Source organism: Oncorhynchus mykiss, chromosome 1 (genome assembly GCF_013265735.2).
Source record: "Oncorhynchus mykiss isolate Arlee chromosome 1, USDA_OmykA_1.1, whole genome shotgun sequence".
NCBI classification, from domain to species: Eukaryota; Metazoa; Chordata; class Actinopteri; order Salmoniformes; family Salmonidae; genus Oncorhynchus; species Oncorhynchus mykiss.
Window position 1 is genome coordinate 18,644,134 of NC_048565.1, and position 25,474 is coordinate 18,669,607.

At 42.3% G+C, this 25,474-nt stretch overlaps 1 protein-coding gene across 7 annotated transcripts in view; it reads right to left on the reverse strand.

Moving 5' to 3' along the window:
* Positions 1 to 25,474, reverse strand: part of LOC110498717 (unconventional myosin-IXb) — a 116,001-nt gene that overhangs the window by 81,695 nt on the left and 8,832 nt on the right. For all 7 annotated transcript variants that reach the window (XM_021575380.2, XM_021575515.2, XM_021575441.2 and 4 more), the window contains exon 2: positions 2,120 to 3,026. In XM_021575380.2, the coding sequence (XP_021431055.1) occupies positions 2,120 to 2,959 (840 nt within the window). In that variant the 5' untranslated portion in view covers positions 2,960 to 3,026. The remainder of the gene's footprint in view (positions 1 to 2,119; positions 3,027 to 25,474) is intronic.

Sequence of the window (25,474 nt, forward strand, 5' to 3'; positions counted from 1 at the left end):
GGAAAGTGGCCTACATTCGCTATTCAAGCGCATACAGACTGTCTTTTTCCACCTGCCCCTGTCCATTTGATGGGCAATTCTAAATCAAAACTAATTTTACATATTAGTGAAGACGAGATTAAATTGAGAATAGTCTGATGGGTGGAAATACGATCACTTGATGAGAAAACAGCATGTTCAGCCTGAGTCAAGAAACTTTTTTTGCGACTTTCTCAAATCATCAATAGCCTGTAGTCGCACCATGGAGCCCATATACTGTATGTTTTGATTTCCAAAACAATCTAAGGTTTGTATCATTCACAACTAAATTTGCCAAATAACTCTATAAGACCTGATTCAAATGATTACTTTTATGTTCAACATAGCTACTTCATGTGTGCACTCGCTGTAGAATGGGAAAAATATCCTTTCTATTTCATTCAGCTAAGTTCAAATAGGCCTACAGTATATTCTTCCTACTATAAAATCATATCATATAAAATAATGGCACTGGACTTAACTTCTTTGGGATAGAGGGCAGCATTTTCACTTTTGGATGAATAGCGTGCCCAGAGTGAACTGCCTCCTACTCAGTCCCAGATACTAATATATGCATATTATTATTAGTATTGGATAGAAACCACTGAAGTTTCTAAAACTGTTTGAATGATATCTGTGAGTATAACAGAACTCATATGGCAGGCAAAAACCAGAGGAAAAATCCAAACAGGAAGTGGGAAATCTGAGGTTTGTAGTTTTTAAACTCATCCCGAGTATCGAATTCACAGTGGGATATGGGTTATTTTGCACTTCCTAAGGCTTCCACTAGATGTCAACTGTATTTAGAACGTTGTTTCAGGCTTCTCCTGTGAAGGGGGGCCAGATGGGAGCTGTTTGACTAAGGGGTCTGCCAGCAGCCTCGTTCTCAGTCATGCGCATTTCACATGAAAGGTATCTCTAGTTCCATTGCTTTTCTAAAGACAATGGAATTCTCTGGTTGGAACATTAGGATATTTTTATCATAAATGTTTAATGAAGATTGATTCTATACTTAGTTTGACAATTTCTTCGACCTGTAATATAACTTTTTGAACTTTTCGTCCGACTGGACCTGAACTCGCTTTTGGATTTGTTTAACAAACACTCTAACAAAAGAAGCTATTTGGACATAAATGGACATAAATGATGGACATTATCGAACAAAACAAACATTTATTATGGAACTGCGATTCCTGGGAGTGCATTTTGATGAAGATCATCAAATGTAAGTGAATATTTATAATGCTATTTATGACTAATGTTGACTGCGCAATATTAATATTTCTTTTGGCTGGTTTGTGCTCTGGGCGCCTTTCTCAGATAATGCTTTTTCCGTAAGTTTTTTTAAAAATCTGACACAGCGGTTGCATTAAGGAGAAGTGTATCTAAAATTTCATGCATAACATTTTGATCAACATTTATAATGAGTATTTCTGTGAATTCATGTGGCTCTGCAATATCACTGCATGTTTTGGAACTACTGAACATAACACGCCAATGTAAAATAAGATTTTTGGATATAAATATGAATTTTACTGAACAAAACATACATGTATTGTGTAACGAAGTCCTATGAGTGTCATCTGATGAAGATCAAAGGTTAGTGATGAATTTTATCTCTATTTGTGCTTTTTGTGACTCCTCTCTTTGGCTGGAAAAATGGCTGGGCTTTTCTGTGAGTTGGTGGTGACCTAACAATCGTTTGTGGAGCTTTCGCTGTAAAGCATTTTTGAAATCAGACACTGTGGATGGATTAACAAGAATTTTATCTTTAAAATGTTGCCTAATACTTGTATGTTTGAGAAATTTGATTTATGAGATTTCTGTTGATTTGTATTTGGCGCCCTGCAATTTCATTGGCTGTTGGCGAGGTGTTCCGCTAGCAGTCCTAGACAGGTTAAATGTAGATGTTCCAAAGGGACGCATCAGCGGCTTGTATGTGTGGTGGCCTGGAGATGCTAAACGTGTTTATGTTCATTAACAGTCAATTACCGTGAGACCGGTAGTCTTTTGCATGAAAATAACTAGCTGACATTTCATGACTGCCACAGCCTCAGGTAAGAGCCCCAACTTCATTTCACACGAATACAAATAGCCTTACCTCCAGCACAGGCCCAGCCCCTAGAATAGTCCTCTCCACCCCACTGGCGTAGCCCTTCTGGCTGAGGGCCGTCAGACAGTGGATGAGGAAGTTGGTGCTCTGGGTCTTCCCCGAGCCGCTCTCCCCAGAGATAACAATGCACTGGTTTACCCTCTTTCTTAGCATGGCGTAGTATGCCACGTCCGCAATGGCAAAGATGTGCGGCTCTAGTTTCCCCAGCTGGTGGTTCTCGTACATCTTGACGTACTTGGGGTTGTAGATGGATAGGAACTTGAAGGGGTTGATGGCAATAAGGATAGACCCGGCGTAGGTGTAGATCTTTTTCTTGTGGAAGCGGTTGCGCAGGTTATCCAGAATGCTGCTCTCATTGAGTGACGGAAGGTTACACAGGTCGTCAAAGTCATCATGGCGTGGGGGGAGAAAGCCTCTGGCTGCTAGCTTCTGGGCCTCCTGCTCCTTGCAGAGAGCGGGGAGGTGGACGTAGTGGATGGTGCCGTCATGGTTCCTCTCCTGGAGGAGGAAGTAGAAACCTTCGCTCTGAAGGTGATGCTCCTGGGCCTTCCGTGGCCACAGCAGGACCCTCTGGACGGGGAGGTCCCAGGACTCCAGCACCCACTCCTCCCCGCCACACTCCTTCACCTCGGCAAGCACGTAGAGCCGCTTGGGGTCCAGGCCCAGGGCCAAGGCTGCGTCCTGGGTGACGGAGGCGGCTGTGGCCTCCTTGGGCACCTTGAGAGTGCAGCAAGATGGGCAGTCCGCTGAGAGCCGTGGGTAGACCTGCAGGTTGTAGGCCCGTCCATCTTGGCTAGGTGCTCCGCATTCGCCATCTTTGACACTCATTCTGGGCCAGGTGGAGTTACCTAAGCATGCCGTCTGCACTGCCTGCTGTTCTCTCACCACCCAGCACCTGGGGATCAAAGGAGAACAAATGTTTTCTGAGACAGTTATACATTAAAGCTCAAAAGCTGAAAAAAAAGAATGTTGTCACAGCAGAGCTTAGTTGCAGGGAGCTGACTAAAAGCAACAAGAGCTGTGATGCTAACTGTTAGCTACATGCACACTAAAAGTGCCTGTGCCAAACGACCCTGTATTGGATCAAGTCTTCAATTAAGAAAATAGTTTCATATAGGCTAAATGAAAGACATTCAGCTATTCCAGATAATGGATGTTTCCCATTTGGGCATTGCCGTCTCGCAAAGGTCTAAACAGTTTGCCACAACGGCATTACGCCTGCGTTTCAAAATGCTAACAAATGGGTTGGTTTTTAAACAAAGACTCACAGACCACAGTGTGTGAACTCCAAACTGCTGTTTGTCTTGGACTAACCAGCTGAGGAGTGGAAATGTGACTCGCATCACAGCACATACGCAGGCTATTGAAAAGGTGGTTCTAATTTAGTGGATTAGAAAAAGCCTTCAACTATTTAAATGAAGCAATGTAGGCTTCACTACAATTAAGGGAATTATAAATCCTTCCCTCTACTTAATGCTGGAGTAATATTGCAATAACACTTTTCTACAGAATAGCATAGGCCTTTCACAGAGGATAATGCTTAGTCCATCAGTGCAGATTAATGTGACATGCTCAATTGCATGATTACTTGAAGGAAACTGTGGTACAGCCGTTTTATTAGGGTGTATGGATGTTCACAAACGGCCCGGGCCTACATTGAGGGCAGGGACCCAGCTATGGATGTGTCACGTTCCGGTTATCACTGAGCTCAAAGTGAACCTGTGTTAGACTAGTGTGGGTAAATCAATCGTGTGCGTAAAGTTGAGTTAAGACATTTATTTTCCTGCAAGTGCACACTAAAGCTGTGGTTAGAGCATTAGTTTGATGCAGACTTAATCTCCTCACTTCACGTAAGAAGCCCATCTCTATGATTAGCCTACAAGAAAGCCACATGGTGGTATAAACAGAAACACCCATAGAAACAGACAGTAAACAAACTAAGCCATAGAGTAGAGCAAGGGTTCTTTTTCAGCCTGGGACCCAAATGAGAAATTCTGTGATTTCCTGGCACCCAAACATATGAAAATATGCAACTATACGTAAATATCAGTACGTCATTGCCCTTATGCCTAAAACAAATGCAATATAGACAAAAACAAATGACCCATTTAAAATAGCTATTCATGTTTATTTTTCCTCTTAAAAAAAAACTCTTACATGTCTGTCTAAGTTTGAGCTGTTGCTGTTAAAATACAATAAATAATTGTAATTCTGATCTGGAACAAAATTATTGCTAACATCACACAGATTTATATTAGAACACACACACACAGTTTGAGATAGGGTTGCACTAAGTAACAGAACAGACGAAAATTGATCAGGCCTACTGTACATCTTACTGTAGAAAGTATTGTTGAATAAAAGTCTAGGTTGAAATTGTTGCTGTTAAAATACAATAAATGTTTTATTAAGGTGATACAGCCTCAGCAGAAGTCAGGGTATTCATACTTCTTGCGCTTTGCAGAGCAATGCAAAGCTGCTGTCAATGAAGTGAGTCTGTGTTTTCTACAAGATGCATCTCCCCCACCTACCATCAACCAATCACGTCAATGCGGAGCAATACAGAGCCCTCCACATTGTTATAACATTTGGGAGGCGAATCGGCATGGAGCTCGATTTGGCCTCTGCATGCCTCGAGGCTCCGCAATTGCCTCACACCCTCCATATGGAGAATCCGACCACATTTTCTGATCAAGTATAAATTGGCTTTTAGTCTCGGCCTCCGCAATGTATTAGTTCACTGACTTTCACGCCAATATACAGTACCAGTCAAAAATTTGGACACACCTACTCATTCAAGGGTTTTCCTTTATTTTTTACACATTTTCTACATTGTAGAATAATAGTAAAGACATCAAAACTATGAAATAACATATGGAATCATGTGGTAGCCAAAAAAGTGTTTACAAATCAAAATATATTTCATATGAGATTCTCCAGTATTTATGCTGCAGTGGTTTATGTGTCGGGGACTAGGGTCAGTTTGTTATATCTGGAGTGCTTCTCCTGTCCTATCCGGTGTCCTGTGTGAATTTAAGTATGCTCTCTCTAATTCTCTCTTTCTTTCTCTCTCTCGGCGGACCTGAGCCCTAGGACCATGCCTCAGGACTACCTGACATGATGACTTCTTGCTCTCCCCAGTCCACCTGGCCGTGCTGCTGCTCCAGTTTCAACTGCTCGGCCTGTGATTATTATTATTTAACCATATTTGACCATTTATGAACATTTGAACATCTTGGCCATGTTCTGTTATAATCTCCACCCGGCACAGCCAGAAGAGGACTGGCCACCCCACATAGCCTGGTTCCTCTCTAGGTTCCTCTCTAGGTTTCTTCCTAGGTTTTGGCCTTTCTAGGGAGTTTTTCCTAGCCACCGTGCTTCTACACCTGCATTGCTTGCTGTTTGGGGTTTTAGGCTGGGTTTCTGTACAGCACTTTGAGATATCAGCTGATGTAAGAAGGGCTATATAAATACATTTGATTTAATTCAATGTAGCCAATCTTTGCCTTGATGACAGCTTTGCGCACACACACACACACACACACACACACGTTCAAAAGTTTTGGGTCACTTAGGAATGTCCTTGTTTTTTAAAGAAAAGCTCATTTTTAGCCCATTAAAATCGATCAGAAATAGGGTGCAGACATTGTTAATGTTGTAAATTACTATTGTAGCTGGAAACGGCTGATTTTTAATGGAATATCTACATAGGTGTGCAGAGGCCCATTATCAGCAACCATCACTCCTGTGTTCCAATGTCACGTTGTGTTAGCTAATCCAAGTTTATCATTTTAGAAGGCTAATTGATCATTAGAAAACCCTTTTGCAATTATGTCTAATTGGAGAGGAATTCCCCCCCAAAAAATACAGATTCTGATTTTGACCCACTAAATCATCTCACACCAAGTCCGATGCATTTTTCCACTCCACTTTTCTGAACAACATAACGTCACCAACGCTGCTGTGGTCATTCTCTGTGGCAATATGTTGTTCATTGACTAGAGAGGATGCAGTAATGAGAGAAAAATCATACACTAGTGGAAAAATAACAAGGCATGCATCCTATAGGATGAATCATGAACGGAGCTTGACTAGATTTCATTCAGTTGACCTTCCAACAAGAAACCGTTTTGTTTCTGATTAAAGAGATGAAGTCCAGACAAGCCTACTTTAAGAAACTTTCTGAAAACTTGAAATCGTCCCTAATTAAATCGGCCATTCCAATTAAATCGGTCGACCTCTTGTGTGTGTGTGTGTGTCTGTGTGTGTGTGTGTGTGTGTGTGTGTGTGTGTGTGTGTGTGTGTGTGTGTGTGTGTGTGTGTGTGTATTAGAGGTCGGCCGATTATGATTTTTCAACGCCGATACCGATTATTGGAGGACCAAAAAAGCCGATACCGATTATTGGATGACCAAAAAAGCCTATCCCGATTAATCGGCCGATTTGTATTTATTTATTTGTAATAATGACAATTACAACAATACTGAATGAACACTTATTTTAACTTAATATAATACATCAATAAAATCAATTTAGCCTCAAGTAAATAATGAAACATGTTCAATTTGGTTTAAATAATGCAAAAACAAAAAGTGTTGAGAAGAAAGTAAAAGTTTCAGTTCCTTGCTCAGAAAATGAGAACATATGAAGGCTGGTGATTCCTTTTAACATGAGTCTTCAATATTCCCGGGTAAGAAGTTTTAGGTTGTAGTTAATATAGTATTTATAGGACTATTTCTCTATATACCATTTGTATTTCACATACCTTTGACTATTGGCACTTTAGTATTGCCAGTGTAACAGTATAGCTTCCGTCCCTCTCCTCGCCCCTACCTGGGCTCGAACCAGGAACACATCGACAACAGCCACCCTCGAAGCAGCGTTACCCATCGTTCCACAACAGCCACGGCCCTTGCAGAGCAAGGGGAACAACCACTCCAAGTCTCTATTAGCGTGCACCCCGCTAACTAGCGTGCACCCCGCTAACTAGCTAGCCATTTCACATCGGTTACACCAGCCTAATCTCGGGAGTTGATAGGCTTGAAGTCATAAACAGCTCAATACTTGAGGCATTGCGAAGAGCTGCTGGCAAAACGCATGAAAATGCTGTATGAATGAATGTTTACATGCCTGCTGCTGCTCAGTCAGACTGCTCTATCAAATCATATACTTAATTATAACATAATAACACACAGAAATACGAGCCTTAGGTCATTAATATGGTAGAATCCGGAAACTATCATCGAGAACAAAACGTTTATTCTTTCAGTGAAATATGGAACCGTTCCGTATTTTATCTAACGGGTGGCATCCATAAGTCTAAATATTCCTGTTACATTGCACAACCTTCAATGTTATGTCATAATTACGTAAAATTCTGGCAAATTAGTGTGTAATGAGCCAGGCGGCCCAAACTGTTGCATGTACCCTGACTCTGCGTGCAATGAACGCAAGAGAAGTGACACAATTTCACCTGGTTAATATTGCCTGATAACCTGGATTTCTTTTAGCTAAATATGCAGGTTTAAAAATATATACTTCTGTGTATTGATTTTAAGAAAGGCATTGATGTTTATGGTTAGGTACACATTGGAGCAACAGTCCTTTTTCGCGAATACGCACCGCATCGATTATATGCAGCGTAGGACACGCTAGATAAACTAGTAATATCATCAACCATGTGTAGTTAACTAGTGATTATGATTGATTGTTTTTTATAAGATAAGTTTAATGCTAGCTAGCAACTTACCTTGGCTTACTGCATTCGCGTAACAGGCAGGCTCCTCGTGAGGCAGGTGGTTAGAGCGTTGGACTAGTTAACTGTAAGGTTGCAAGATTGAATCCCCGAGAATCTGTCGTTCTGCCCCTGAACAAGGCAGTTAACACACCATTCCTAGGCCATCATTGAAAATAAGAATGTGTTCTTAGCTGACTTGCCTAGTTAAATAAAGATTAAATGTGTCCAAAAACACCGATATCCGATTGTTATGAAAACTTGAAATCGGCCCTAATTAAAATCGGCTATTCCGATTAATCGGTCAACCTCTAATTTTGACCCCCCCCCCCCCTGTTCAGGGACACATTCCATTTCTGTTAGTCACATGTCTGTGGAACTTGTTCAGTTGGTCTCAGTTGTTGAATCTTATGTTCATACAAATATTTACACATGTTAAGTTTGCTGAAAATAAACAGTTGACAGTGAGAGGACATTTGTTTTTGCTGAGTTTATCCTAAAAGAAGACCGATTTATTTACTAGCAAGCAGTAAAAACGTGAATTGTATAAAATAAAATAACTATTTTATTACTGAAGTGCCATAGCCTATAGGCTAGAGCTTCTACACCCCTGCGCATCTAGCGGTTTAACTACTGGAGCACCAGTTGGAAAGTGGAGGTGGTAATGACAATTTAATAGACAGACTACCTTAGCAAAACAATTGCTTACTACGGCTATTAGGTCAAGTTTATCTACATGAAAATAAAAAAATATATTTTTTTTAAAATTAATGTAGACCTATTTAAAAGGATGACCGTTATTATATTTTCATTTCGGTCTTCACCATCAGTATAGCCCAGTATAATATAACCTACTATTACTTGGAATTGGTAGCTCTACTAAGTGACCAGACAGACACAGAGACACAGACAGAGAAGAAACTGACCTAAATCACTGTATGGCAGGCAGGAGGCAATGCTTTAGTAACAAGATACAGAACTATTACTGTAGGCACATAGTCGCATACACCCATCATTTATCCCTGCTGTCACCAGGCAAGAGTTGGGTTTTACAATGTGAAAAAATACAAAAATGCTGACCTACATGCCCCCCAAAAAACAGTCCCACTCCCAACCAAGGAATAGGTTTGTTTTGTTATCATAACATTATCTTATCTTAAAATCCATTGTTTCCTCTTGGTAAACATGCAAAAAGCCCGAATTACCAAGGCAGGCATCTTCTCCACATTCACTATAAAGTGCTCCCAGACAGAACAGTAACAAAGTAAAGAGACCATGTCCAGAGAATTGCATCAATAGTAAGACAAACTCTGGAATCATTTAGGTCCCATTTCAGAAGGGAAAGAGAGCTTCAAAACAGCAGACAGTGACTCGATTGTTGACCACAACCCCAGAAATCCAAGCCAAAAAATGCCAAGGCATGCATGCACAATTGGACCACAAAAAACTGCATTATCATTATCCTGCATTATGAGCTGGTCTGGTTTAAATCTGTCAGTTTAACTCTTTCAACTGATACCCAGAATGGCTTCCAAGCTGTGCGATGGGCTTCAGAATGCAATCAAAATGGGTTATTGCGAATGCTTTAGCTTATCTCAGAACCTTCTGGGAAGTGTGGAGGATGCCCAGAATTCCAGAAACAAAGATAATGGATCCATGGTTGTGGCTAAGCTCAGGTTTCAGCTGCTTACGGTGGGCAGATAAGGAATTTTAAAAACAAGTTCCTTATATACTTAGGTTATTGGTGCAGGTACCCCAATGGGACTAGGTCTAGCCTAAATCAGAATATTCTCATGACCTTTAGTAAGTGTAAAGATAATTGTCTAACAATTAAACCAACAACAATGATGATTAGGCCTACGATCTCACGATGTCCCATGAAAGCACCCTTTGAGCAGTGTAAATTAGGCCAGTTTGTATAAGACCACACATGTCTATCACTGGGTAATTTGCTGTGGCTTTTCAATCCTAAGGACTGCAATGAATACTGTATCACTTGTGATATGACCAATATTTCAATTAGCTTGATACTCAACACTCAGTAACAGCCCTCGAGTTAAGTTTTATTGAATTCTAAGGACATCATCAGGAAGACAGACGTAACTGCACACAAATGGCATAACTACTTAATTGGAAGTACATCAAAATGTGAGTGCCAAACCAACTTTGTGTAATGGAAATTAGGGATGCATTTCTGGAAACATGAGTAAAACATTGTGGTGCCAGCTTCCATATGGAGCAATGCACAAAAATCAGCAAACACATAGCATAGACAGCCTTTATCAACATAACTGATCCACGGAGAGATAGGGAAACGTTGCGACTTGAGCGAGTCGCCCGACAGCCTGGCTTGGAATACCAACTATGCCATGCTACTCACGCTTCCACTCCATGTAGAGCTATAAACCCCACTCAAGGTCAGCGTTTCCCCTATATGCTAAATCGTGGCTGCCATTGCAAAAACTCTATTTAGAAAATTATTAAAACAAACAAATATTTAAGTGTAAACTTAAACGATTAAACCCAGATATAAAGTACGAAGTAAAGATAATGGTTCAATATATTTTTAAAACAAGATCATCTTTGAGAACTAACAACCACCAATATAAAAATAGCAAGAAATTAGTTTTGAAACTACAATCTCTCTCAGCCCAATGACAAATCTGTAGAATTGCATAAAACTAGCTTTGAAACTGTAAAATAGTCCCTCTATCCCATAGCAAAATGTGTAGAATTGCAGGAAATTAATTTTAAAACATTGTCTCTGCGGCTAATAGGGCCTCCAAAAACACAGCCCTACCCCGCTAACTTTGCAGCTGCTGCTGAAAAGAAAAATAGGGGAAACAGTAGAAGTGCCATACCGTTGAGACCGAGGATCCCATCCCATAATGAATGGGTCTAACTATAGATTTATGACCAGTTGTTTTCCGGGTTTATGACCTCACTGAGCTGACAACCATGAGATTACGAGCATGTCACTGTGATAGTCTGTGAACTCCAAACTCCAAACACAGAGCTCAGAGCTGAGCTACCACTTGGTGACTGGCAGGAAGTGAATGAGCCATTACGGAAACTCACAAACAGACCAATGAAGGCATTTGGTCATTAACACACACACACGTCACAGCTCTATGGGGTTCCACCCACAGGAAGTGGATTCTGTGTCGCCTGGTCTCCTAAGACCTGAGCTAGCAGACATTCCCTTTGAACCAGGCAAGTGGGAGGGGCAGAGAAAATAATACAAAAGCTTCCCATGATGCTGTGATGACTGTCAGGGTTAGGTTTCCCATTTGTGTGATGTCAGGATTAGCTAAGAGGCAACTCTATCAGTCTCACAGGAAGAGTACACTGAGTGTACAAAACATGCTCTTTCCATGAGACTGACCAGTACAAAAGCTATGATCCCTTGGTGATGTCACATGTTAAATCTACTTCAATGAGTGTAGATAAAGGGGAGGAGACAGGTTAAAGAAGGATTTAAGCCTTGAGACAAGGATTGTGTGTGTGCCATTTAGAAGGTGAATGGGCTAAGACAAAATATTTAAGTATCTTTGAAGAGGGTATGGTAGTAGGTGCCAGGGGGCACAGGTTTGAGTGTGTCAAGAACCACAACTATTCTGTTTTTTTCACGCTCAACACCTTCCCGTGTGTATCAAGAATGGTCCACCACCCAAAGGACATCCAGCCAACTTGACAACTGTGGGAAGCATAGGCGTGAACATCGGCCAGTATCTCTGTGGAACACTTTCGATACCTTGTAGACTCCATGCCCTGAAAAATTGGAGGCTGTTCTGAGGGCAACTCAACATTAGGAAGGTGTTCCTAATGTGTTGTCCACCCAGTGGATATCTTCCTGCAGACTACCTACTTCTCCTTTGCAGGAAGAGGAGATGAGGGCCATTGAGGCCAGAAGAGGACTGGCCACCCCTCATAGCCTGGTTCCTCTCTAGGTTTCTTTCTAGATTTTGGCCTTTCTAGGGAGTTTTTCCTAGCCACCGTGCTTCTACACCTGCATTGCTTGCTGTTTGGGGGTTTAGGCTGGGTTTCTATAAAACACTTTGTGACATCAGCTGATGTATGAAGGGCTTTATAAATACATTTGATTGAGGCGTCCATCAGCAGCTAGCCTGATGGGGATAAGCAGCAGAGCTGGCCAGGGGCCAAACGCAATTGATGCATTTTCATACAGGATTTACCTCAGTATTCTGTTTCCATCTAAGTGGGCCGGCACCCATGTCTCATTGGGCCATGGCTCCGGCAGACCTGCTCACACTTAGAGTTAAAGCCAGGCCACTGATACTTTTCAGTTGTCATTTAAATAACTGAGCATAAGCACCTTCTCACAAAGCAACTGTTTGGTTATGCAGAGGTTGTTGATTCTGCTCTTCACAAGTCCTCACTGAAGCTATGCAAACACAATTTCCCTAGTATAACATAGGTGGTATACATACACTAGTGTAACAGTCGAAAAGCTGCAATTGTTCCCAAGGAACAAAGAGAAGGGCATGCAGCAGTAAATCAGCCAGAGGCCCTTTTATAGAGAGCAGATGCAACCAGTAAGCCTGAATGAAAGAGTCTCTCTCACTGGAGCATGTGGCTGAAACAGAAACGCTGCCTTTGTTTCAGAATCACCTCAATTGGAGACTTTACTCTTCTAGCAGACGGCCAGGGCCGAGAGAAACTCAAAGGCCAGCAGAAAAGAGCGAGGCATGCAGCCCCCTCCTTCCCCAGCAGAGCGAGGAAGGCAGCCCCCCTCACCACCAACGCCACTCGGCTTCCTAAGCCTGGCCAGCCATGAACAATAAAACATGAGCTCAAGCACATCTGCTTCTTTCTTCAGGGAAAAAAAATACAGGGATCCCCAACTGCATTTGATTTGATCAATTTGATATAAAACTAAGCTGACGGACAAGAAAGGAAAGAAGAACAATGAACCAGCCAGACATCCATTCCATAACCAGTGGAATATACCAAAACCAAAAGGAAGAGCACTAATGATGGGATGACTGCGATTATGCTCAGCTGACTGCACTGTAGTGATTAGGTACAGCAAAAACATGCACAACGGATCAATAGATAAACAAATAGCCAGTAGCCGGCTGCCGCCACCATCTCACATCTCTTGAAGGCAGGTATAGACCTAACCCTGTGTTCATTAAGGGCTTTCCAGACCGTGCAGAGGGCTGTTTGGCAAGTACGCAGCAGGGCGTATGTTTGCAAAATATATAACTGGACCATGACCCCGGGATGAGACTGTGTCGAACCTCTCCCGCTCTTCTTCAGGGAATTCAACACCAATTTTACCCGTGCTCAATAAAAACCTTCTTTGTAATTTACACAGCGGGTTGGTAATCCAACAGGCCTGGCCACAGCTCCCCAGCTATGCACCCCCATAGCCTCATATGTGGCAATGCTCCAGTAACGAAATCCAGATGCCAAGTCAGTTTGTTTCCCCTGCACATGGTGTCAGTGCCAGGAGACGAAATGAGTGGAAAGTGCTAGATCAGGCCCAGCCCATATGCTGCAGTTCCACCTAAGACTTACACCACACCAGGTATTTCCATCAGGAGTGTGACACGAAATACTTGGGGTGAGCAGAATCAACCTCTGCATCATCAAGACCGTTGCTTTGTGAGTAGGTGTTTAAGTTTACAGTTTAGCTTTTGTTATGTAAATGCCAGCTGAGCAGTACCAGTGGACTGACTTTGGCCCAAAGTGAGAGCCTCACAGAAATATTCCATATGCACAAAAAGCTTATATCTCTAAAAAGTTGTTCACAAATTTGTTTACATCATTGACCAGCATGCAGACAATAGAGGAGTTTCCCAGCAGACAATTCGTTCATCCAGAAGGTTGCTTGCATGGGCAGTAATGGTGATGGTAAATGTGCCATCAATCAGGCCGATAAGCCGAAACGAAGAAAAAAACTCAATGCAGTGTCAACATGAAACACAGACCGTGGCATGTTTCCAATAATGAAATCCAGAGTGTTCCATGGCTCGGGCCATCCTGGCGAGTGGTGAGTCCCAATGCTTTCTGCTCTGGAAACTGCTCAGACCCAGGGGTTTAATCAATGGGCTGCGATGTACACTGTATGGAATTTTGCCTAGAAAAATGTAAACCGTAGAGCTTACTATTAACGCTAGAGCTGACAACTGTTCATTCTACATCACAGAGGAGCATATTTGTACATTCAGTAATGTTGTATTTCTTCTGGATAAGCCTGAGGGGGGCGGGGGCAGCTGTGTGCGTTGAGGGGCAGAAATCAGTTGAGGCAAGGAGGCAGACAGAAGGGATATTGTGCGGGGGCACTCATGTGGGCCACTGCTCTAAAAACACTTCCTAAACACATGACTCCATAGTGGCACCAGAATAACCATCAACCCTGCTGCTGCACCAAGTCCATGCTTAGCTAAGCCCTCTCTCTCAGCTCCCTCCTACTACAAGCAGACAATTAGACCTTGACTACATCTCGTTAGACTAAACCATATGTTCAACTGGGATTGCCATAAAAACCAGGGACAGCATGTAGATATAAGGAGCTTGTCTGTTACTAAGGAGGTCTTGAGTAATCTCCTCCTATAGGGCACTGGGGCAGTCTTCACTATGATCTGAATGGCTTTTGGCAAATTGTTTTGATGACTGACACCAAAGGAAAAGCTTTCTGAACTGAACGCCATCCAAAACCCCAACTTTGCCCCTATCCAGTACAGTTGAACACCCAAACATACCATAAAAATAATTTCCATATGGACACTGGAATGTCTTATATTACTATACAGCCAGACACATCAGAAGTAATACTCAAAAACGTACATATGGAGACATTCAACTGTGAACAGACAGACTTGAAAAGGTAAAAATAGACCAAAAGCAAACACAACGAGGTGATGCCGGCCAATCCTGAACAACACTGCGCCAAGGCCTTCTGTTCTTTCCCTTCCCTTACTCTGTAGCCAGACAAGAGTTCAGTTCAGTCAAACTGGCTGTCGTTGGCGCTGCTGGACTAGCTGGCACATTCAATGGGAATCGTTTGTCACCGTTACTGCCTCGTCTGGCTGATTTCTCTTGTTTTTCCTCCATTCTCCCTCCTTTGCACCCATCCCTGGGGCCGTTAAACTTCAAGGAGAAATAGTGGGCGGGTGCTCCATTATGAGCAGTTCTCTTCAGTCCTGTTTTGTGTTCTCTCACCCTGTCCTCCTCTCTTACGAAGGCAGTGTTTATTTATAAGATGTATTTACTGGGCCTTGGTCTCCAGAGGACACTGTCACACTGAAACGGGCCACTCATACTCATCTTCTTCAAGAGCAGCACTTTAGAGGTCCACACCCAGGACCTCTACTGCTGGTCAGAGGGAAGGGAGAAAGCATGGTGGCCTTGACTGATGGCGGTGATTCTGGAACAGACGGGTTTAGGGTGGATGCTGGGACTGGGTCTGGTGCAGCCAGGTTTAGGGTGGATGCTGGGACTGGGTCTGGTGCAGCCAGGTTTAGGATGGATGCTGGGACTGGGTCTGGTGCAGCCCGCTTTAGTCTGGTGCAGGGGAGTGCCTGTCATGTCTAGGGCCTGGTTCACTGACCACATATAGAGGGGGAGCTTATCAATCCTCAACCGCGCAAACAACCCGTCAACCCGTCAAGTGATAACTAAGTGGCTCGGGGAACAAAACATTGATATTTTGGGTCCATGGCCAGGAAACTCCCCAGACCTTAATCCCATTGAAAACTTGTGGTCAATCCTCAAGAGGCAGGTGGACAAACAAAAACCCACATATTCTGACAAACTCCAAGCATTGATTATGCAAGTATGGGCTGCCATCAGTCAGGATGTGGCCCAGAAGTTAATTGACAACATGCCAGGGCAGATTTCAGAGGTCTTGAAAAAGAAGGGTCAACGCTGCAAATATTGACTCTTTGCATCAACTTCATGTAATTGTCAATAAAATCCTTTGACAATTATGAAATGCTTGTAATTATACTTCAGTATAACATCTGACAAAAATATCTAAAGACACTGAAGCAGCAAACTGTGGAAATTAATATTTGTGTCATTCTCAACTTTGGCCACGACTGTACAGGAAAATATATATTAGATTAACTTTCATGAAAGAAAAAAAATAAATCCATTGAACAGATGTTTTAGGCTGTTATAGTGAAACACATCAATTGGTCTTCATTTTGACAGTTCGTTGCAAAAGTGATACATGTTGGTATTTTGGAAATAAATCTAGCTCTTTTTGCCTCCGATGATTACACTTGAAATCGTGAAGTAGATGCACCTTGAGAAGGTTCCTCTACGTCAGGTCAAAAGGAGGGGTTCGGTATGAAACACACTCCCTTCTAGAAGTGCTGGGTGGTACCACCTCGAGGCTTACTATGAAAGGTGACAGAGCGCCTTATTTGGTCTTGGTAAGTGGTGTTTGCCGAATATATTTAGCATGATGCTTCCTTGACTAGTCTGTCGTTACACAACATTTCAAAAGACAGTAAGGCATATTTCTGCACATGACCAAATTCAATATTGTTGCTTACTGTTAAATACACATCTGCTTTTACAAAAAAAAACATGTAGGGTCTGAGGATTGTACATCTATATTCGTAACTACATCCACCGTAACAAGAAATAGAGGACAATGGAGGTCATGTCAAGAAATAGTACTTTTTATACCACCGCTATAATGTTGCTGCTACCGTCTCTTACAACCGAATAGAGCTTCTGGACATCAGAACTGTGATTACTCACCTCAGATTAGACAAAGAGTTGTTTTTCAATGAGTCGGACAGGAGGGACATACTACAGACACCCGACCAGGCACAGATCCCTGTCATTCGCTGGAGAAGGAAACTGAGATTTCACGGAAAAAGATCAGGTTGCCTTGTGAGGATCAGATGACGAGTGGCTAATCTGCCATTACTTTAGGTCCTGCCAGCTAACATTCAATCGCTGGGGAAAAAATCTGTCAAACTGAAAGCACATATATCCTACAAACGGGACATTAAAAACTGTAATATCTTATGTTTCACCATGTCGTGGCTGAACGACGATATTAAGAACATACAGCTGGCGGGTTATACACTATCGGCAGGACAGAACAGCAGCCTCTGGTAAGACACGGGGCGGGGGCCTATGCATATTTGTAAACAGTTGGTGCACAAAATCTAAGGAAGTCTCAAGGTTTTGCACGCCTGAGGTAGATTATCTCATGATAAGCTGCAGACCACACTATCAACTTAGAGAGTTTTCATCTTCATTTTTCGTAGCTGTTTACATACCACCACAGACCGATGCTGGCACTAAAACCGCAATTAATGAGCTGTATACCACCATAAGCGAACAGGAAAACGCTCATCCAGAGATGGTGCTCCTAGTGTCCTGGGACTTTAATGCAGGGAAACTTAATTCAGTTTTACTTTATTTCTATCAGCATGTTAAATGTGCAACCAAAGGGGAAAAAATATTCTAGACCAGCTTTACTCCACACAAAGAGACGCGTACAAAGCTCGCCCTCGCCCTCCATTTGGTAAATCTGACCATAATTCTATCCTCCTGATTCCTGCTTACAAGCAAAAATTAAAGCAGGAAGCAACAGTGACTTGGTCTATAAAAAAAGTGGTCAGATGAAGCAGATGCTAAAGTACAGGACTGTTTTGTTAGCACATACTAGAATATGTTCCGGGATTCTTCCGATGGCATTGAGGAGTACACTACATCAGTCACTGGCTTTATCAATAAGTGCATTGAGGACGTCGTCCCCACAGAGACTATACGTACATACCCCAACCAGAAGCCCTAGATTACAGGCAACATTTGCACTGAGCTAAAGGGTAGAGCTGCCGCTTCAAGGAGAGGGACACTAATCCGGAAGCTTATAAGAAATCACGCTATGCCCTCCGACAAACCATCAAACAGGCAAACAACCATCAATACAGGACTAAGATAGAAGTGTACTACACTGGCTCTGATGCACGTCGGATGTGGCAGGGCTTGCAAACTATTACAGACTACAAAGGGAAGCACAGCCGAGAGCTGCCCAGTGACACGGGCCTACCAGACAAGCTAAATAACTTCTATGCTCGCTTCAAGGCAAGTAACACTGAAACATGCATGAGAGCACCAGCTGTTCCAGACCACTGTGTGATCATGCTCTCCGCAGTAAGACCTTTAACCTTTCTGATCTCCCCATCCCGGATCCGGGTTCGTGAATACAGACTCAAGCTCATTACCATAACGCAACGTTAACTATTCATGAAAATCGCAAATGAAATGAAATAAATATGCCATCTCTCAAGCTTAGCCTTTTGTTAACAACACTGTCATCTCAGATTTTCAAAATATGCTTCTCAACCATTGCAAAACAAGCATTTGTGTAACAGTATTGATGGCTAACGTAGCATTTAGCATTAGCATTCAGCTGGCAACATTTACACAAAAAAACAGAAAAGCATTCAAAAAAATCATTTACCTTTGAAGAACTTCAGATGTTTTCAATGAGGAGACTCTCAGATAGCAAATGTTCAGTTTTTCCTGAAAGATTATTTGTTTAGGACAAATCGCTCCGTTTTCTGCGTCACGTTTAGCTATGAAAAAACCCCTGTATCCAGGATTGTGTAAATCTATCAGCAAGCTCATTAGCATAACACAACGTTAACTATTTATGAAAATCGCAAATGAAATGAAATAAATATGCCATCTCTCAAGCTTAGCCTTTTGTAAACAACACTGTCATCTCAGATTTTCAAAATATGCTTCTCAACCATAGGAAAACAATCATTTGTGTAAAAGTAGCTAGCTAGAGTTAGCATTTCGCGTTAGCATTTAGCGTTAGCATTAGCGTTAGCATCCAGCACGCAACATTAACAAAAACATAAAAGCCTTCAAATAAAATCATTTACCTTTGAAGAACTTCTGATGTTTTCAATGAGGATACTCTCAGTTAGATAGCAGATGCTCAGTTTTTCCAAAAAGATTCCTTGTGTATTAGAAATAGCTCCGTTTTATACATCACATTTGGCTACCAAAAAAAATCCATAAATTCAGTCCTCAAAACGCAAACTTTTTTCCAAATTAACTCCATAATATCGACTGAAAACATGGCAAACGTTTTTTAGAATCAAGCCTCAAGGTGTTTTTCACATATCTCTTCATTGATACATCGTTCTTGGATACATGCTTTCTCTCCTGAATCCCAGGAGAAAATGACCGCACCTGAAGATTACGCACAAATTTAGACAAAGGACACCGGGCGGACCTCTGGAAAATGTAGTCTCTTATGGCCAATCTTCCAATGATATGCCTACAAATACGTCACAATGCTGCTAAGACCTTGGGCGAACGACAGAAAGTGTAGGCTCATTCCTTGCGCAATCACAGCCATATAAGGAGAGAATGGAAAACAGAGCTTCAGAAATTCTGCTAATTCCTGGGTGATGCATCATCTTGGTTTCGCCTGTAGAATGAGTTCTGGGGCACTTACAGACAAACTTCAGAGTGTTTTCTTTCCAAAACTGTCAAGAATATGCATAGTCGAGCATCTTTTCGTGACAAAATATCGCGCTTAAAACGGGAACGTTTTTTATCCAAAAATGAAATAGCGCCCCTAGAGCTCTAAGAGGTTAAACAAGTCAACATTCACAAGGCCGCAGGGCCAGATGGATTACCAGGACACATACTCTGAGCATGCGGGTGACTTCACTGACATTTTCAACATGTCCCTGTCTGAGTCTGTAATACCAACATGTTTCATGCAGACCACCATAATCCCTGTACCCAAGAACACTAAGGTAACCTGCCTAAATGACTACCAACCCGTAGCACTCACATCTGTAGCCATGAAATGCTTTGAAAGGCTGGTCATGGCTCACATTAACACCATTATCCCAGAAACCCTAGACCCACTCCAATTTGCATACCGCACCAACAGATCCACCGATGATGCAATCACTATTGCACTCCACACCGGCCTTTCCCACCTGGAAAAAGGAACACCTATGTGAGAATGCTATTCGTTGACTACGGCTCAGTATTCAACCCCATAGTGCCCTCAAAGCTCATCACTAAGCTAACGACCTGGAAACTAAACACCACCCTCTGCAACTGGATCCTGGACTTCCTGAAGGGCCGCCCCCAGGTGGTAAGGGTAGGTAACAACACAGCCGCCACGATGATCCTCAACACGGGGGCCCCTCAGGGGTGCATGCTCAGTCCCCTCCTGTACTCCCTGTTCACTCATGACAGCATAGCCAGGCACGACTCCAACACCATCATTAAGTTTGCTGATGACACAACAGTGCTATGCCTGATCAACGACAAGACAGCCTATAGGGAGGAGGTGCAAGGACAACAACCTCTCCCTCAACGTGATCAAGACAAAGGAGATGATTGTGGACTAGAGGAAAAGGAGGACCGGGCATGCCCCAATTCTCGTTGACGGGGTTGTAGTGGAGCAGGTTGACAGCTTCAAGTTCCTTGGCGTCCACATCACCAACAAACTAGCATGGTCCATGCACACCAAGACAGTTGTGAAGAGGGCACGACAATACCTATTCCCCCTCAGGAAATTGAAAAAATTTGGCATGGGTCCTCAGATCCTCCATAAAGGTTTAACAGCTGCACCATCGAGAGCATCCTGACCGGTTGCATCACTGCCTGGTATGGCAACTGTTCAGCCTCCAACCTCAAAGCACTACAGTGGGTAGTGCGTACGGCCCAGCACATTGTCGGGGCCAAGCTTCCTGCCTTCCAGGACTTCTATACCAGGCGGTGTCAAAGGCCCTAAAAATTGTCAGACTCCAGCCACCCTAGTCATAGAATGTTCTCTCTGCTACCGCATGGCAAGCGGTCCAAGAGGCTTCTAAACAGCTTCTATCCCCAAGCCATAAGACTCCTGAACAGCTAATCAAATGGCTACCCAGACTATTTGCATTTACTGCTGGGCTTTAATTATTTTTCTTATTTCTTACCTTTTTTTAAGGCATTTTCTTAAAACGGAATTGTTAGTTAAGGGCTTGTAAGTATGCATTTCACTGCAAGGTGTTGTATTCGGTGCATGTGACCAAAATAAATATTTGATTGGTGGTGCAGTCTGCTAAAATAGTTGGCTCGTAGTTCAATGGTTATGAGTTCTAATCCCACATGGGGCAGTTTTTTTTTTTTTTCTTAAAATCCTTTATTTATAATATTCATCCTGTGCCCGCACACACTTCTAATTCTAAAAAGTGAAAGCATACCTGTGATAGGGGTCTCCCTGGTAGTAGTTGTAGGTTTTTATACAGTACCCAAGACCAATCTGTTAGTATTTTGACCATTTGAAAAAGAGCTACTGAGTAAATATTTGCTTTGCGGGTTGGATTGAGCCCCTAATCCTAATTGTCAAGGTGATGATTGCACTTTTCTTCCACCATAAATGTGAGGCCACATTTCAAATATTTGTTTTTACGCCCTATGGGGGATTCAAACTTACTCCGCAAGTGGCAATAGACATCTGGAACTCAGCGCCTTACCACTGTGAGCTAAATGTCCAGAGCCATGTCTGCTAGCAATGCACATACTTTTATTATCAGAGTGTGCCAGTGAACTTCTGGTAAATATGCTTTAGTGAGAAAGTGTTGGGATCAGGTACAACTACTTTTTACCCACCTCCAAAATTTATATTTATGAGCAATTCCCTCCACCTACAACCTCTCACCTGAATGCATTTTGGGCAAATGCTGAAATTGGGGTTGAGAGATACTTATAGTGCTTTTAAAGGGTATCTGTATACCTCCCTCCCTGTCTGGGACAAACAACCAGGGAACACGTCTACAGGGGCTGCCCGTAAGTAAACCTGTGATGTGGTCTTTGAAAGTGCATATTATGACCTTGTCTAAGCCTATGCTATCTTGCGGGATAGGTCGTTTGACGTGCATGGTGCAACAAGTGGCTTTTAAAAATGTCAGTCATCTGTCCATGACTCTGAAAGCACAGATTTTTCATGTCATTCTGTGCTAGAAGGTTGTTGCATTGTGTGGGTGAATATTACACCAAATCTCCAGCTAAAACATATTGTTTAGTCTTTGATCATCATCATGATTTCATTAGGTTTCGCTTTGAGTGTGTTATTTTATGATGGCTGTGGTGAGCTGAATGAAGGCTAAGCACAACAGCACCAAACAAATTTAGGCCATCTTGAAATTGACAGTCTGCCTTTTTCACTATATACTGTAATTACAGCTATTTATAAAGTTACAATAAACTCAGGATTGCCCACATTGAAAGATCAGAGTTGCCAGAAAAAATGTGGAGTGCCTTCCAAGCAATCAGTTTCCCTCTATCCTAAGTGTTTGCCATACGTTTGTTCCAAATGCACATCACAAATCGTACCGCATAGCTCGGTTAGCTGCTCGCTGCAGAATTCAAAGCTCTTTTTCTTCCCTCTCCCCACAAGACGACACACCCAGGAGCATTCCTGTCAATTTTCTGCAGACAGGGCTCCTTTGGATTAAAGGCTTGCTTTGATCAAAGCCCCAGTCAATCACAGACAGACACACAGAGGACCTGGGCCCAGAACCTGCAACACCATATCCTAGCCTACATTGGACAAGCTTTCAGAAAATATCAGTTCAGGGAACCCTGATGAGCGTATAAGAAAGAACCAATTGTTAGTGTTTAAAAAATCATGGTGGTACAAAATAACTCATTCTGTCATTGGCATGAATGAAAATCTAAAATCGGGACAGATGTTATTCTTATCGGAGTGCACAACTGTAAGACGGCTACATAATGACAACTTGTTGACAGTGAATGGGTAGCTTGGTGAGTAAACTGACAAAGCATTTCCATACAGGATTTACCCCAGGGTGATCCAAAAGGTTCAGACTTGAGCGTTACAATCTACGTAGGCTGGCGCTGGCACCGGCATCTCACTGGGCCATGGCACCGGCAGATCTGCTCTCACTTTGGGGTCAAAGCCAGGCTACTGGTACTTTTCAGCCTACATTTACATTTTTGTCATAACAATGGCTAACTGTGAACTTTAACACCTTCTCACAAAGCAACTGTTTTCATTATGCAGAGATTGTTGATTATGCACTTCCAAAGGCCTCACTGTCAGCCCTAGCTATGGAAACACAATTTCCCTAGTATAACATAAGGGTGTGTACACATGCACTTACACATGTTACTGTCAAAAAGCAGCAGAAAGGTAAGCTACAATAACAAAGGAACACTCCTCCCTCCCAGCCAGGGGAGAACGACTGACCCCTCACATTGAGGATTTTAAGTTGAAGCCGACCGCGGTACTGCAGGCATCGTTTCCAGGATCCCCGATTACAGTGAATGGGGAAATTGCGAACTTCATGGTCAATATTAGTGGATATTTTTTTTGTACACAATCATGGAACCAATAAATTATTCTATTGCACCAGATGTACAGTACCAGTCAAAAGTTTGGACACTTAATTCAAGGGTTTTTCTTTATTTTTACACATTGTAGAGTAATAGTGAAGACATCAAAACTATGAAATAACACATGGAATCATATAGTAACCAAAAAAAGGTCTTCAGCAAGTCAAAATATATGTTATATTTGAGATTCTTCAAAGTAGCCACCCTTTGCACCCTCTTGGAATTATCTCAACCAGATCCATGAGGAATGCTTTTCCAACAGTCTTGAAGGAGTTCCCACATATGCTGAGCACTTGTTGGCTGCTTTTCCTTCACCCTGCGGTCCAACTCATCCCAAATCATCTCAATTGGGTTGAGGCCAGGTCATCTGATGCAGCACTCCATCACTGTCCTTGGTCAAATAGCCCTTACACAGCCCAGAGGTGTGTTTTTGTTCATTGTCCTGTTGAAAAACAAATGATAGCCCAAACCAGATGGGATGGCGTATCGCTGCAGAATGCTGTGGTAGCCATGCTGGTTAAGTGTGCCTTGAATTCTAAATAAAACACTGAAAGTATTGCCAGCAAAGCACCCACACACCATCACACCATCTCCATGCTTCACGATGGGAACCACACATGCGGAGATCGTTCGTTCACAGACTCTCAGACTCTGCATCTCACATAGACACGGCAGTTGGAACCAAAAACCTCAAATTTGGACTCATCAGACCAAAGGAAAGATTTCCACCGGTATAATGTCCATTGCTTATGTTTCTTGGCCCAAGCAAGTGTCTTATTATTATTGGTGTCCTTTAGTAGTGGTTACATGAACTCTGTGAAACATGTATTTGGGCTGCAATTTCTGAGGCTGGTAACTCTAATGAACTTATCCTCCGCAGCAGGTAACTCTGGGTCTTCCTTTCCTGTGAGAGCTCCCTCGTGAGAGCCAGTTTCATCATAACACTTGATGGTTTTTGTGACTGCACTTGAAGAAACTTTCGAAGGTATGGACTGACCTTCATGTCTTAAAGTAATGATGGACTGTTGTTTCTCTTCGCTTATTTGAGCTGTTCTTGCCATAATATGGACTCAAGCGCATTAACCTCTTGAAGCTTGGTGGCACTATTTTTATGTTTGGAAAAATAACTTCCCAAAGTAAACAGCCTATTTCTCCGGACGAGTGCTAGAATATGCATATAATTGACAGATTAGGATAGAAAACTCTAAAGTTTCCTAAACTGTCAGAATATGGTCTGTGAATATAACAGAACTGATATTGCAGGCGAAACCCTGAGGAAAATCAAACCAGGAAGTGGCTTCTATTTTGAAAACTCCATGTTCCATTTAAAGGGATATCAACTAGATTCCTTTTCCTATCGCTTCCTCAAGGTGTCAACAGTCTTTAAACATAGTTTCAGGCTTTTATTTAGAAAAATGAGCAAGAAAGACAACATCGCGTCATTGTATGGCCGGGTGCCAGCAGCGTTTCGCTTGGCGCAACAGAGTTTGGGCAGCCATTGCCTTTCCCTCTCCTACTGAGAAAGATAGTTGCGGTTGATATATTATCGATTATATATTTTAAAAACAACCTGAGGATTGATTATAAAAAAAACATTTGACATGTTTCTGTGGACATTACGGATACTATTTGGAATTTGTCTGCGTTGTCGTGACCGCTCTTTCCTGTGGATTTCTGAACATAACGCAACAAACAAATGGAGGTATTTTGGATATAAAAATAATCTTTATGGAACAAAAGGAACATTTATTGTGTAACTGGCAGTCTCGTGAGTGAAAACATCCGAAGATCAAAGGTAAACGATTAATTTGATTGCTTTTCTGATTCGTGACCAAGCTACTTGATGCTAGGTGTACATAATGTTTTGTTGAGAGATCGATAAACTTACACAAACGCTTGGATTGCTTTCGCTGTAAAGCATATTTTCAAAATCTGACACGACAGGTGGATTAACAAAAGGCTAAGCTGTGTTTTGCTATATTGCACTTGTGATTTCATGAATATACATATTTTTAGTAATATTATTTGAATGTGGCGCTATGCAATTCAGCGGTTGTTGATGACAATTATCCCGCTAAAGGGATGGGTAGCGTCAAGAAGTTAACTTAAGGCACACCTGTTATCTTCTTATGGCTTGGGGGCAGTATTGAGTAGCTTGGATGAATAAGGTGCCCAGAGTAAACTGCCTGCTACTCAGGCTCAGAAGCTAAGATATGCATTATATTATTA